Here is a 15,565-nt window from a genome sequence, read left to right as displayed (position 1 = left end):
ACAGAACAGAAAACTAAAGAGGAAGTATTTCTGAAGTTAAGGAGTGTTTTCCTGGAGCTATAGTAAGTCTACAGGCAGAACAACAGCTTCTAAATCTATCCACATTGACCTTCAGAAGAAGCAGAAATGTCTTTCAGGCCAAGCATATGTAAATGAAACACCTAGTTATGCGAGAAGTCAGAAAAAARAAATTCAAGTTAGTTGGAAAGTTTCCAACGTTCAAAGTCTAGTACAACTGGTTAAGAGAGTCAATAAGGCTGGGAGAGACCGATGGCCCCTGAAAGAGCACTGGGAGTGATGCACCAGGAAGCAGATGTTCCAATCAACACTTTTTATAAGAACTTTCCAGCTCACATTTTAATGAATATTTTGCATTTCCACTCTTTTCTAGTCAAGAGATCGGGGGGGGGGGTTGTTTGTTTTTTTGTTTTGTATGGGATTGCATGTTACTGTAAAAGCTGCTGAAAACTCATGCTCAACGTTACTGTAAGATTTTGGGTCATCTTTTCCCCCGCTGCTTCACTCTTCTGCATATTAGTCAGACACCCAGAAGAGCATATATCTTAAATTTCTCCTAGTGTTGTCATTCTATAAAAAGGCTCTGTGCCTAGATACCAAATGCAAGTATATAGTTTAATGAAAATGGAAAGAAAGTTCTGTACTTTGGGGTGTTCTTACCATAAATGTAAAGCTCTAGTTTTCTAAAGGCAGCCATATATTTTTCACAATTCATTGGTCCCCACTAGCAAGTCCAGCAACTTAAAAGCTCAGTGTTTCCATGTCTCACACTTGTGTTCTCTCTCTCCTTTTCACCCAATGTCACTGGAGCTGTGATATTTAAGTTGAAGGAGGAAGCAAATACTAAAATCACGAATCCCTTGCTGACTGCACTCTTCTGGCAACTGCTTTGCATCTGTACAAGCAGAGCTCAGCCCAAGTGCCTGTACTGCAGGGCACAGGAGAGGTGGTCACTGTGGTAGGTTCGTCCTGACAACTTTTAGCTTCAAAAACATGAAGTCCACATTTTAAGTTTCACCTAGAATCTAAGCAGCTAATGCAGGTCACACATTAGATATTGCATATGATTATGGTGGGAAATGTCACTTAGCAAGTAATGAACATGTCGATTTCGGTCTGAATGTTTTCAGCCCATCTAGACAGCACTTCCTCAATGCAGCGTATATTCCTGCTGTTTGGTGATTAGAACACTGCTTACGATTTTGGGAGGAGATAAAAAATAAAAAAACCCAAGTCCACACTGTGAATTTCAGCCATAGATCCATCTTGGGTAATGTGATTTTAGAAATCATCTGAGTGACCTTCTGCAAAGGACAGTTCTGAAATCATGCTACCTTTCCTCAGATCAGGCATTAAACTACAACTACTTTACACGTCAGCTCATTTCCAGTGGCTATGCTTTATTGAAAGTGTAATTATAGTATGCATTTTGGGACCCAGCTGGCTACAAATCACTTTACAGACTGATCTGCAAAAGAAATGCCATCTAGGAACCAATTCAACAGTTGCTGAAATTCAGCTGTTTCTGGAATGAAAGATGGCAATTGCTTACAGGACCCTAACAGCACAATGAAACTATGTTAGACAGACAGCAAGAAACATAGCACCAAATGGAACTGGAGGGAAATTATAAATATTCACCATGTTAAAACTTGCTCTCAAATTTATCCATAATTCTCAAAGTTTTGTCTGCACCAAGAAGTTTTATTTTTTAAGGAAACTATAAACTACTAAAATCAAGCCAACATAGTCTAAGTTTTACTGTTAGCGTGTCCTGGCTGGATGAGACAACTTAAAAATAAATTTGTTTTCCCTTGCTGGAGTTTTAGAGAGTGCTAATGTGATAGAACTATTTTGAAGAAAAAAAAAAAAAGAGCAAAAGAAAACAAACTTCTCCATTCCTGCTTATTTTACCCTGTAGAAACTCTCAGCTCAAACTATCTCTGTCCTGTGAAAAATCACCCACCATTCACTGCTGCGCACTCAGCAAACCTGCCTTAAGTACTTGTGCACTAATATAATCAGTAATTATTTTACTGATATTATAAAAAGATACAAGTGTCAGTGTTTGATATTAGTTTACAAATTGCTTCCATAGCATAGAGTGAACCAGAACTATAAAATCCTCAATTTTGTGTACTGTTATTGGTAAATTGTGTCAATATTCTGTGTGTTTGTAGAGGGCTATTATTATAAGCATTTGTTCATGTGTTTGCTTATCTTCAGCCTCATTAAAAATGAGTATATTAAGCAGACAAAATGAAATTCAGGTCAGTCGGTTTAATTCCAGACTTCAGAAACTATAAAGAATCTGAAGCTGTCTTTCTCCATACTCAATGGCATAGCGGCAACACAACACTAATGAGTTGGGCACCACAGAGAAACAGCCTTTCCCTGTGGATCCAGCCTTTTGCTACATGCACAAGCTCTTTGCAATGGAATAACCAACACCCAGATTCTGATCTCATTTACAGTAGCCTAACTTACCTGTCATCGAGGTAGTTACTCTAGGTTTACCTCACTGTAATGGAAATCAGAGTCTTGACTAAATATTCTATATATACACCCATATAAATGTAATACTAACTAGTAAGTGAGAACAAGCCTAACATCTTAATGGGATTACTTCAATTTTTAGCTTGCCTGGTAAATTTGTTGCAATGGTATTATGTGCTTTCTCTCATTTTCTCACTTTACTTTCACCCTTGTTATTCAAGAGAATTATTAATTTTTCTCCTCTTCAAATGTCATATGATCTGGCAAGTCAAAGAGGACCATTTCAATGGTTCAACCCTGAATGACAGAACTAAAGACATGCCATTTCTGGATGAACTTCTGGTCATATTAGCACTCTTGTTACGGCTGAAGAACACTGAACCCTTTTCACAGACTATTGTCAAAAGCTCTTGGTGCAAAGAAATGCCTACCTGAAGACGGCAAGGCTCAGGGACCAGAGCACTAGTGGTTTCCTCAGTTCAAATTTTGCTCGTTTGTTCATTAGGTGCCGACCACCAAATATAAAAGCAGCATACAGAGCTGAAAATAGGAATGATTTCTTCCTGCAAAACAAAAACAAAAAACAGCTGTTAAATATTTAATTAGTATTTGTTACCATCTGTATGTAACTGTCAAGTGCTTGCGAGTCTCCTTGAAAGGAAACTCTTCTGAAGACGCTCCTGCAGCCTAGTAGAGATTATTGTTATTGCATAAACCTATATCCCTGCACATAGGTCCGGATCCAGGTTTTCTTACTGCAGGCAAAACTGACCTTGGGGAAGCTTTTCCTGAAAAAGAACAGCAAAATTTGGCTCCCCTTCTTTCCCAATTTACGAACACTGACCTTCTGTGAAGAACAGAACAGCTGTTGCAAAGCCCATGGGGGTCCTTTGCCTAGACGCACTTCTAAAAGCAAAACGTGGCTGATATTTGGACCAATCAATCRGGTTTTGTGGCTCATTCAGCATTTTTGTATCATATATTGTTTCCTGCAGGCTCCTTGCTAGCTGGCAATTTTGTTTCCCATTATTTCCTCAAAGAAGACTTTTAAATATCTTCAGCATTGCAACACAATATGAAGAGACTCATAAAAAGCTGAGAGCCAGCAACTAGAGGTCAATAGCTGTGTTATGCAGCCGTCATACTGTGTGGAATTGCCCTGTTGTAAGTCCTTTTTGCAAGTGCCGGTTCACTCTGTATAGGAAATCCAGTGAATTTGCTGAAAAGGTCAAGCATCGCTCTGTTAAGGAACTTCAATGATACTGTTAGAATTGCAAGCTTCATTTTTAGAACTGCCTGACAGTAGTTCAGCTCAGCAATGATCAGCAAGCATTTGAACTCTGGTATTGTAATTCATTGTAAATCAACCATTACAGGTCAAAAATAGATTCAGTCTGGGATTCCTTCCCACACATCATAATATTACACTGGCTAATACTTAATGATGCACAACATTAATGGTGGCCTAACTGGGTGGGTATATAGTTAGGAACAGATTTTTCTCTACAGAATCTATTTTTACCTCTACCAGTATTAGTGGAGTATCTAAGAAAAGCTGTAGCAGTGTATTTGTTCCTATAATAGTACAAAGAAAGCATGTGCAGCCTTCAATGGAGATAAATGACTTTTGTATAAGGATGAAAGCTAAGTAGCAGTCTCAGTCCAAAAGACAAACACAAACATAGGTGGTCTAATTGTGGTGGCAATGCTTATTACAAGTGGGTTTTGAAAACCACAAAGTCTGGGCCCTTAATCATCTCTTACTAAAGAAAAAAACATTAATTTTCACTTCTGCATTCTTAACTTCCCCAGTCAGGAAAAAGACATAATCGCCACATTTACTAGCAAGGAAATAGCGACAGAGACTGACTTGCGTGCTTCTCCCCCTGGCTGAGGGCAGTGTAGTCAGAGTCTGTCATCAGGCAGGCAGAAGAGGTCTGCGTTGAGCTGGTCCACGCAAGGTCTCCAAAGCAACCGAGACCAGCGCAGGAGGCCGTGCCAGTGCAGAGGGAGAGACTGCAACGCAGCACCGCGGGGCAGCTGCCAGCAGGACACGGGCAGGCAGGCTGGCAGGGAAGCATGTCAGGGTTTAAGACCAGTAACTAGAAACATTTCTTGGGAAGGAGGGAAGGCAGGAAGCAGTTCAATTCTGGATCAAACACAACCAAGACTTCAAAATAATGGTTCAGCTTCAGTTGCAGTTTAAAAAAAAAAAAAAGAGACCAGTTTGAATCAGTTATCCATTCAGGTCTGTGCTCAGTTTGACTCTCTTCTTCCTGGGCAAGACACCCTATATATTTACACCAAATGACAGTTCACTTTGGTTCTTATTACTGAAAGTATTCTTTTGAGTTCAGTCAGTCTAACGAGGATAATTACACTAGGAGGTCAATATTATACTAATTATACTACATTATACTACATGGTATACAGTATACATTACTATATACTATAGAGTAATTATACTACATTCAACATTATACTAATTAGAGCACATAATTTTTAGGTCACTTTTAACAGCTTTGTTCAGCATTATTTGCGACGACAGTAATTGTTATTCCAGCTGTCTACAGCTTTGTATTGGTGGTGGCAGACATGAGACGACCTGACTGCACTCATGCCGTGAACTGCAGAGAGCAGCTGCTGGCAGTGCTAGGCAAGGAGGGATGCAGTACTGCTATCTCCAATCAGAGGTAAGCACAGTACTGCATAAAGACAAGGCTGATTTTGAAAGCGGATCTCTTTTTTGACAAGTTCTGACAATTTCTGATAACTTTCACTTTTGGCATCCAAAGGCCTTTGAATTTTCCTCTCTTTGCAGCATAATAATGGTTAAAAGGACTGGGTAATCCAGATGATACAGTCATAAAGGGGCGGCAGAGGTTTGTACCCTTAAGATGATCTGTTTAACTGAACTAGACTGGTATTAACCAGCTTCCTACCAGTGATTTTATGATGGCTTTTGTGAAAGGTTCATGACTACCGTCTGGTTCCTAATGATCAGCGTTACAAAGCAATGGCAATCTGACAGCGTTCACTTAGATCTGACATGGCTTCAGCCAAAGGAGTCTAGTACCAAATGAGCATTTTTAAAGATAAAGTTTTGGAGTAGTTCTAGAGTATTATAACTTTTCATTACTATTATTTGAAGAGAAACTAAATACAACAGAACAACAACAAAATAATATATCTTGAAACTAAAAAGTCCCCCCTAAGTAATTCAGTAGCAAAGACTCGCATCCAATAACTCCAATGTTAACACATTGATATGTTTGTCTTCAATTCTGTTCTGCAGGGTAACACAGTAGACATAAAGACAAGGCTGCCAAATCCTCCACATCTTTCTGGCATTTCTGTTTCTCACAGTTGTCTCCCACCTTCCTACATTTTCAGACTTCAGCGACTAAGTACCATCTATACTGAATACAACTCTATGTTGCGCCGCAGAAAATTGCCAGCTCTTTTGCCCAAAAAGGGAGGCAGGGGAATTTTCTAGAGAACCTGTAAAATGCTCTGCTCAGTCTGAGGGTTACTACAGAAAAGGACAACAGAGTTTGGGGCTAAGGCTGAAAATGTGAGGCGGCTCTTCAGTGCCTGGAGAGCAGAGGTGGCCTTATGAAGCGAGGGGACAGGCAAAAGCAGCTGACAAGGAGGGGAAAACAGAAAAGAAAGGATGAATGGTAACTGTGGGAGGCTGACAGCTATGAGAGACATGAAGCTAGGACTACAGGAGAAGGAAGGAGCCTTGAAGTGTAAGAGTAGGAAGACAAGAAGCACAAGGAGAGGGGAAGATTAAAAGAGAGCTAGGTCCATAAAAAAAGTATTTAAGTGCCTTAATTCTGCATTACTCCAACACTGGAATGAAAAGCAATGGCTCAGCTGCAGCTTCATGGCAGAATTGTCCAAGCTCATGAGCAGCTGCTTGTTTCCTTTTGCAACATATGGAGCCTGAGAAGTTTTTGTTCCATCCACAACTAGGACCTCATATATAGGAGAAACAAGGCATTGATTTTGCCCAAAGTTCTGCTTAAACATCATCAGGACATTGAAAGAAAATATTCCTCTAATTAAGCCCCTGGAGGGTTGCACCTGGGCACACCAACAGACTCCAACTACCTACACAGAAGGTACAGTTTTGGTCACTCTCTTATAGAAATCCTATAGCAGGAACAGGTGGTATTATCACCACCTGGGTCACAGTCCGGGGTGCCTGCTTCTCCCTTTGCACTGTATAAGCCGAAGACGGATGTTTTGTCTATCCAAGGTCTGATGGACAAAGGTTTGGGCACTGGTGTGCATTTTAGAAGCTTAAATCCCTTATTAAGTCTAGCCCTAAGGTAGTGGGAAAGAGACAAGAAAAGAAAAAAAAAAAAGGAAAGGATTAAGAGTTGAGAAGAGGGAGGCAGAAAAATGGGGAAGAAAGATGGAGAAAATCCATCCCACCAGAAACAAAGCTTCTTGTCATTCACAGGCAGGAGGTCTTACCCAGGGAAGCCCATTCAGGCACCAAGAAGTGGCAAGGAGGGATCAGTCATCTGGCTTAAGGCAGGAAAACGACACACACAAATGGACAATGAATTAACGAAAGAAGGCAATGGTAAACAGAAAGGTAGAGAGTATGAAAACTTGTCTCCCCTCCCAGAAATATGTAATTCATAAAATACTGAATGTATAAAAATTACCATAGCGTTCTAAAATAACAGCCCAAAACCTTACAGTGAGCCTCATACAAAACAGTGCAAGACATTCTGGCATCTCTGATGTAACGTGAAATAGCCCTGAACACTGCAGTGCCTCTGAAGGAGGTGTTTTCAGCCCATATGCACTGTTGTAATTTTTCCCCCCTGAAAATAGCAGCCTGAGTCATTATTGTAGAGTTCTCTAATGTTAATGACTAAACTTATAGAGATATAGATATATAATAAAAGTTTAGTATTTCTATAGGAATTTCTTTAATTGTTAAGGAAAAACCGTATAGAAATTCACAAAGGACAACCTTTACACAGATCTTTTAAGCATCCCATAATATGTAATAAAGGATTATCCCCATAACAGCATTCTATAGGAACAGTGAAAAAACTGGAGGAGTGTTATCTACCTCTAGTTACGTTCTATAGGTTTTTAGAGACTCTTTTTATCAAGATGTATTTACTTTCCATATGCTGAGCTCATTCTTAAACTCATTAGCACTTCTGCATATGCTATTAAGGGAGCAGAACAGGTAAAAAAAGCACTGTAGTTGCCAGAGGAGAATGCTTCTGTCAAGTAAGCAGGCARTTTCAGACTCCTGATGTTTTTCTTCTGGCATCTTTCATCACTGTTTCATTTAATTCTAGAAAAATAAAGATTTTACTAAAAACAGAAAAGGAAAAAYGAGGATGCTTGGTAAGATGAAAGATAAGATACTTTTTCTACAGGTTTCTCCCAGCTTTCAACAGGRAACAACAACCAATTGTGTTTATAATTGAAAAACTGAACTTAAGACTCTAATTTAAGTGCTTTGACCTGAACCCATGTAAATAACACAGCATATCTGTGTCTGTGCTTCACAAGCATTTCACAAGCAGTGGCTGGTAGCTCTGGCAAAGTTACTTTCTCTCTGATGCTTATTTAAAAATCACACATTCTGTATGTATAAAAAAAGTGTGAAAACGCTTCAGTCTCTCAGTGTTTCTACTTCTGAAATACTGTCAAAGCAAACCTTTCTCTCTCTTCTCAGATACAATGACAAAACCACCAAGAAGAGATCCAATATATGGATATGACAGATTTGCATATGAAAATATGACCTGTACTGCTGGATTTGATTAGCATTTTTGTAGTTGTTTCCTGTTGAGCATAATAGCTGTAATAATTGAGAAAGAGGGAAATGTAAAAAAGGAAGACCAATCTGATGCATGTAGTCTGATGCACTCCTACACCTAAATATCCCTTGACATTTCTATTTAGAGCAGCAGCAACGAACGTCACACGCGCACGGCTCAGTGACTCACTGATGACGTTCTTTCACGTAATGGGCTATCAAAGTGTGAGAGAGCAAGCAGGGATACATTTCAGACGGATCGGCTGACCCCAGGTTTCTAAAACCTGCCTTTCAGAGCCTACTCAGACCTTCAGCGTCTTTGTGGCAGACACTTTGTGATAGACACGGAGGGCTGGGGCGCTCCTCCAAGGTCGGGGCAGCTCTCCTGGCACCCCTCTCTGCGCCGGCAGCAAGAAGAGCAGAGCCCGGGCCTCTGAATCAAGTCTCAGACAGGGCCTGCTATTCCCCTGCCTCTGCCTTTTCCCCGGGGCCCTGCTCCCACCACCACATTTATGTCATTATTGTTACAATCGCTCGACTCAAGGGCTCACTCTTGTCAAATATTCTCAGGCAGTATTCTGGCACAAAGAGCAGGGGCGGGCTGTCGTACTGCAAATTTAGGAAGTTTCAGCAGTAGAGGGGAGGACTGGAGGACATACAGAAAGACCTACCGGAACGTGAGGACTGGAGTCACAGAAACACAGTTGAGTTTAAGGAGAACAAGTCACGGGGAATTCTGTGGACACAGTCACAGTTTTGAATGACTAGTGTTGTCATTTTAAGGCTTGTGGGGGCACCTCTGCTCTCAGGATGAGCACCATGAGTGCTAACAGTTTCCTCTAGGCTAGAAGTAGCCCTAGTCCTCTGCYAGCCTGCGTGCATCGGCATCATTTCTAGGGAGCCCGGGTCTGGGGCCAAGAGGCAGTGCCCGCCTGAGTCTCACCCCAGCATCACGTTCAAGCAGGCTCAGGAGCAGGAAAATGCTCCCAGGTCATGCCAATGGCAGGGTAGGCAAAAGCCATAAAATTACAGAGCAGAGAAACAAGTGCAAGGCAGYGTAAATGCACAGTGGAAAGAAGATGTCCTGCAGCTCCCTGATGATCGTATTTGTTTCTTTTAAATGTGTTTATCAGTAGTTCATCATGGTCATGCTTGTAGAATATGAGTGTTACAGAATATTAGCCATAAACTAAAATGTGAACCAGCAATTTTTTTTTGCTTTCTCTTTGTAGTGGGAAAATGTAAGTGAAGGGAAAAGGGGAGAAAGTGAAGTTAAAATTCAGGGACATATGGTTTTTTAGATAGAAGAAGAAAATACAGGTCTGAAGAATAAGAAGTCACTGTTCTTTATAACGTCATACATGCTTAATGGAACAAGCCATACACCCTTAAAAACCTGTAAGCTACAACCTCAATTATAAGCATGAGAGAAAATTACTCCTCACATTGAAAGCACTTCAGAAGACAAAGCCAAAACCCTTCCAAAACCTTGGGTTTTGTAACCAGCTTGCCAAAGACTTGTTACCGCTGAAGGCAAATCAGCTCCATCTCTGGCTCTGTCCCAGATTTCCTCCACTTTAAAATTACGTTTAAAATGGGGACCCACCCAGTGGCGTTGGTAGGCGACAGTGTGCTTGCAGTGACGAAAGCCATCCCTGTGTTTTTATCTAGCCAGCGCAGCTCGCAATGGAAGTGACGGCCTGGCAGGCCGCGTTCCCAGGGTGAGTGCCCCGTGCCAGCTCCCACCTGGCCGGTCCCAGGCGCGCTGTCCAGCCCGTGCCGGAGCCCGTGCCGGAGCCCGTGCCGCCCCATCTCCGAGGCCCCATGCAGGTGGGAGCGTGCTGCGTAGCTGTAAGAGGGGACTACCATTCCCCCATTACCAATATTAATCATAAGTAACAACTATTTTTGCACAAAACCCCAAGATTTATGTCACCAGAGCTATGACTTGAATCTGGGCCCAGAATACTTGTAGGAACTTACTGACAAAATGAGGACCATCACTGGCCCTGTTAAAAGCCTTCACACCAGCTGTAGTCACAGAAACCTCCTCTGTGCTGGGACTCTCCGTTAAATCCATCTCTATCACTTTGACAACAACCTAATTCTTACACCAGGACTTACAGCGATAAGAGGCGATAGAAGCAGGGTGTCCTGCTGGAGCCACTATGGGTTTCTGCAGGCTATGCTGGGGCTTTCAGACAGGCGCTGGAGAGAGGACAGCGAGCAGGGCAGATAATGTAGGTCATGGACACTGCAGCTTTGATGAGAAACCACATTACTTTCACTTTTAATTTGTTCAGCGTAAATTTAAACCTCTGGCCTCTACAGGAAAAACCTGGAGCTAGCAAACAAACACGGCTGCAGCTGAACCTGGGGACTGCTAGCCTGCATCTCTCCCAGTTCCATCCTTTCTGTCCGTACCTGAGTCTCGCCTGAAGTCAGTTAATTGAGATATCTGCAGTGGAGATTTGTCATATAGACACAGAATGAAAATACTTAGATCTCCATATTGCCTTATTCATTTGATCTGCTCTGTCCAATCAAATTAATCAATAGTTATGACATTTAATGGTAAGTTTCCATTTAAAGCAGTACATCAACATAAGACCTTCAGATCTAGGAAGAGCCCTGAAGCAATTCACAAATGTTAGTTATATAGACAAGTACTGCTTTAGTCACTGCTTTGGAAACAGATATTTATTTATTTAACAGGACACAAACCAACACCCTACAAATAACACATCAGTAAGAATATTTTGATAAAACTACTTTTGCCCCTGTATCTGCAGGAAAGCCTATGCACCACAGTGGAATTGTCAGTTCTCTCTACCACTGCAACAGCCAACTTGTAAACAGTCTTAGTAATAATGTCTGTTGGATCTCAAAAGGTATTTAAATAGCAAAAAAGGATTCACTCAAAATGACACATGGAAAATGCAGTGATTGCAAGCAAGCAGCAGCTTGTTGATTTTATATCTGTCCTAAAAGACATCCTCTCCAGCAGACACTGCTCCCTTCCAGCCTTCTGCAATACTACCTCAGAAAATGATGTTGTTACAACTGTCAGTGGATTGCAAAACACAAACAAACAAAAACGCTTTGATTTTTCTGAGAGGGTTCCCGGCCAAAAAAGGCATGCAAGATTCTCTTGTGAAGCAGAGGGTAACCTTAGAAACAGGGCCAGCCAAAGTCATGTACAAATAAGCCCTTATTTCTAAGCTGTGTGACAACCTTATGGAAAGGATTGCTTCATAACTCTTTCAGTGCTGGCAAACATTAAACTATCCTTGGGGAAATCAGACTGAAAAGTGTAATAAATTAGAACATACACTTACCATCCTTCTCCTCCCTGCCTAAAGACCCAAAACGGGCTATACAGATCTGACCAGGACAGCAGTGTCATTCTGTGGCTTAGGTTGATTAAAAGAGGATATTGGTACAAGTGACATTGCAGTAATGGAACTGGGGAATACAAACATCTTGCTTTCCAGCCTCATAAATGCCCATATGTCCTGTGGAAGAGAAGGAAGGGAACAGTGATCACAAAAAAAGCACATTTTGGGCAGAGAAGCAAATGAAGGAATATTTTCTGGCCTCCCTTAGTGAAGAAAGAGTAGGTCACCTACAGAACAGCTATCTACTCTGACTGGTCCTGCAGCACCTTTTGATGCGTGAAGTCAAGGACTGCTTGACCCGTCTAATGAAAATCTTCAAGACATCTGACCTTTGCCTGTTGCTGAGAGGCGATCAAGTGAGAAAGGATGCTAAGGAAAACACTGCAGAGAACCTGGACCTCGCTCTTGACTGTCAGGAAACTAGCAGAATTCAGAAAAAACAGCGTACTCTTGCCATAATCTTTTCAGCCATCTCTCTAAAACAAGGACCCCTGCCATACAGCCCTTTCCCTTCTTAACCAGCTGGGAAGCAGGTCAGGACAAATATGAGGGTGTTTCAACAATGCTCAAGGCTTGCAGCAGAGAGTTCAGAGTAGCTACGAGGCAGGTTTGCATGTTACTGCCTTCTTACAGCACGATGCTTTGCAGCTTGGCCAACAGCAGAGCACTTAGCTTTGTGCGGTAGTTGCCTAAGTAGTAATTATCACATGATATTTTCATGAACTAAAACTTCACCACTCTTTATGCCTTTCATTCCCAGCAGCGACTTCAATCCCCAGACTGATACGTCAGCAAATTTCCTAGTGTTTTCAATCAGTCATGATTCCTATGTCATTGATCACAGCCTATAGCTTCCCCATTAAATCCAGAATCTCTCTATTTGTAATCAGTAAGATCAGGACCTTTGGCCTGTTCGGTTTCAAAGATAAAGAAGGAGGCAAATTTGTCTGAATCCAGTTCAACTTATTTGAGAAGAGAACGTAAAGCACCATCAGAAATACCGTGAACGGTAAACCAGTTGACGTTCCTGATTTTCTAATTATTGTCAGAGTTTTCAGGATCCAATTCAGACAAAATGTAAGCACCATGATACCATTTTTAAAATCTGTAGTGCAAGTGAGGATGGAACAGGAACACGGCAAACATTGTATGATCAGCAGCATCCGTTCCTGAATTAACACTGCTGACAGGCTGCTTTTCAGGCATTTACTGCAGAAACCCTACCTGCAGTCTTGAACCAGCCTGAAACAACAGGGATACAACAGCAAGAGTGGCACAAGGCCGTACAAAGTATCCAGCATTAACGTGGCTTATCTATACCTCATCAGTGGTATGTTTATGACAGCTTGTTGTGGCTTTCCACCTCTGTCTAAAACTTCATGCTTGAAGCAGGCCCCCCTGTCTCTCATCGGAGGTGACAGCACCTACCCGTTTGCCCTAACCAAATAGCTCAGGTCTTTCTCTTCTCCTCCAACCGTGAGGGCTCGGCTGACTATTTCCCGCCCTGAGCCACAGCCTCATCTAATGAGATGGCATACTAAACAGATTAGCAGTAGTTCACTTTCACAGTATAAAGAACCCAGTTTACTAAAGGATTAGCAAAGTATAGCATTGAAGTGTTATATATATAGATGGTTGCATCTTGTCTCTGCTAAATCTTGGTCACAGAGGACCTGTTAAAATATAGGAAGTGCCAAAAGGAAAGAAACCACAAGCAAGCAAGGCAGTGAATTCAGACGATGGTGGCAGTGGCTGTGTACATGATACTGCTGCAGAAAAAGACTGTTACCAGGAGCAAGCAGTAATCGACATCCAGCTCTTCTTGACACGCAGACAAATAGACCAAAGGAAGGAAATTCATTTTTAAACAATTCAAACACAACAACAGTCAGAATTTAATGACCATGGTTGTTAAGCAGCAAAAGAGAGAACTAGATTACTSTAAATGCATAGGAAAGCCTGCTAGCATGCCAATGATACAGTTCTAGATTTTTTTAAACAAAAAGTAGTCTCCCATGAACTTAGTCTCCCACGATCTGGACTGAGTTTTCACAGAGGTCACATAACCAAAACTTGTTTTATATCTTTAAATATATTCTTTTTGCTATCCTCTTTTTTTTTTTTAAATTGGATTGTTCACTACTGATTACCTCTGTTACTTATGGGTTTTGCTCAAACTTCTCTGGTCCATACAGAAGTTAAAAAAATTGCTCTAGTAAAAACCCAGCCTACTCTTAAATTAGCTTCTAATACGACCCAGGGCCTTGCTGCAGAGCCTCACCACTTGCACGCGCCGAGCCTCTGCAGCCGGGTGCCTTCTTGCTAAAACCAGCATGGTCCAAGTGCTGCAGTCCTCACGGCCGGGGTGGCAGGTTCTGCGTGCGCGTATTAAGTACATACTAGYGATAGGTTGCTTTTACAAGTTTCTCCGCTTGGGAAAGGTAAATGCTATCTCTTTGAGTCTGGTAATCATCAACACAACTGCATATTTGCCACAGAGCTAACATAAGTGCCCAAAGAAAAAGTTGTAACAAGTTTATTCAACAAGTTTTTCCACTTTCAGGATACCCTAGAGCAAATGGCATTTTGCTAATGTTTACTGCTTTCCATTTTTTTCCCTTTAACTATAGCTTGCTTTGAAATTCATGATCTTAAGAGCTGTCTGCTTTGCTGTATAATGAGGATCAGAGAATTTCACAATTACTCTGTGTTTGGACCAAGATTTCACTACAGCACATTTTCCAAAAGGCAGCTGGTCTTGAACGCGAAACACCAACAGCTAAGAGTTTTCTCCTGTTTTAAGAACTTATGCCAGTGATTCCCCTCTCTCCCCATCACCAATTTTTGTACTTTATTTCAATTTGTCTGGTTCACTGACACTCAGACTGACTGAAAATAAAAATGCTTTGGAGACCAAGACCTGTGTCAACAAGTTACAAACCTGAGTGAGTGCCCCTGCATCCACCTTGGCCCTGGAAACAGCACCACTGAGTCAGTGCCAAACTGCCTGCGCCCGGAGCCAGCGGGAACGGCGCTGGGCATGGCACCCGCGCAGCGCCCGGAGCCAGCGGCAACGGCGCTGGGCACGGCACCCGCGCTGCACCCGGAGCCAGCAGGAACAGCGCTGGGCACGGCACCCGCGCTGCACCCGGAGCCAGCAGGAACGGCGCTGGGCACGGCACCCGCGCTGCACCCGGAGCCAGCAGGAACGGCGCTGGGCACGGCACCCGCGCTGCTGCTTTGAGGATCTGCGCAGTTACCTCTGCATGCGCAGTGCTGTGCACCAGCTCACTTGGACATCCCTGATGCGTCCCTTCATTCTGCTGCATGGACAAGCCCTAGGAAGACTGGCATTTGTGCACTGACCCTCCCACATGCAGGAGCAAAAAGGCATTAGGTGCTGCCACGGCTCTTCAGCTGCCCCGGAAGCTCAAAAGCTACTTCTGGCGAGCCTCAGTCACCTGTGTGCTAGGAGCGCAGCGAGAGGAAGGGAAGAGAAAGGTCTCTCATGAAAAATGTTGGCGTCCCCTGCCCTCTGCGGAGAGGGCACAAAGTCCGTGCTGCAGCTGCCTTTCAGCCCGGCGGCTTCTCCGGGCGCCCAGGCCAGGTCATGCCGGCAGCGCAGCTCCCCGCGGGCTGCAGCCCCCCGCTGGCGCAGGCAGCCCCCCGCTGGCGCAGGCAGAGCCCCTGGCGCAGGCAGAGCCCCCGGCGCAGGCAGCCCCCCGCTGGCGCAGGCAGAGCCCCCGGCGCAGGCAGCCCCCCGCTGGCGCAGGCAGAGCCCCCGGCGCAGGCAGAGCCCCTGGCGCAGGCAGCCCCCCGCTGGCGCAGGCAGAGCCCCCGGCGCAGGCAG

General features: G+C 43.1%; 1 protein-coding gene across 2 annotated transcripts in view; it reads right to left on the bottom strand.

The window, feature by feature from the left end:
- The window catches only part of ELOVL6 (ELOVL fatty acid elongase 6), a 78,145-nt gene that overhangs the window by 23,841 nt on the left and 38,739 nt on the right, over positions 1–15,565 (bottom strand). The window contains exons 1-2 of one of the 2 annotated variants that reach the window (XM_026079050.1): positions 10,442–10,451; positions 2,946–3,077 (exon numbers count right to left, since the gene is read on the bottom strand). In XM_026079050.1, coding sequence (XP_025934835.1) covers positions 2,946–3,016 — 71 coding nt within the window. In that variant the 5' untranslated portion in view covers positions 3,017–3,077; positions 10,442–10,451. Of the gene's footprint in view, positions 1–2,945; positions 3,078–10,441; positions 10,452–15,565 lie in introns of those variants that run through there. The other variant, XM_026079049.1, reaches the window with a different exon arrangement.

Source organism: Apteryx rowi, unplaced genomic scaffold (assembly GCF_003343035.1).
Source record: "Apteryx rowi isolate R43461 unplaced genomic scaffold, aptRow1 scaffold_491, whole genome shotgun sequence".
NCBI lineage: Eukaryota > Metazoa > Chordata > Aves > Apterygiformes > Apterygidae > Apteryx > Apteryx rowi.
Note: the sequence above shows the minus strand (reverse complement) of the source record. Positions and strands in the feature narration are given on the sequence as shown.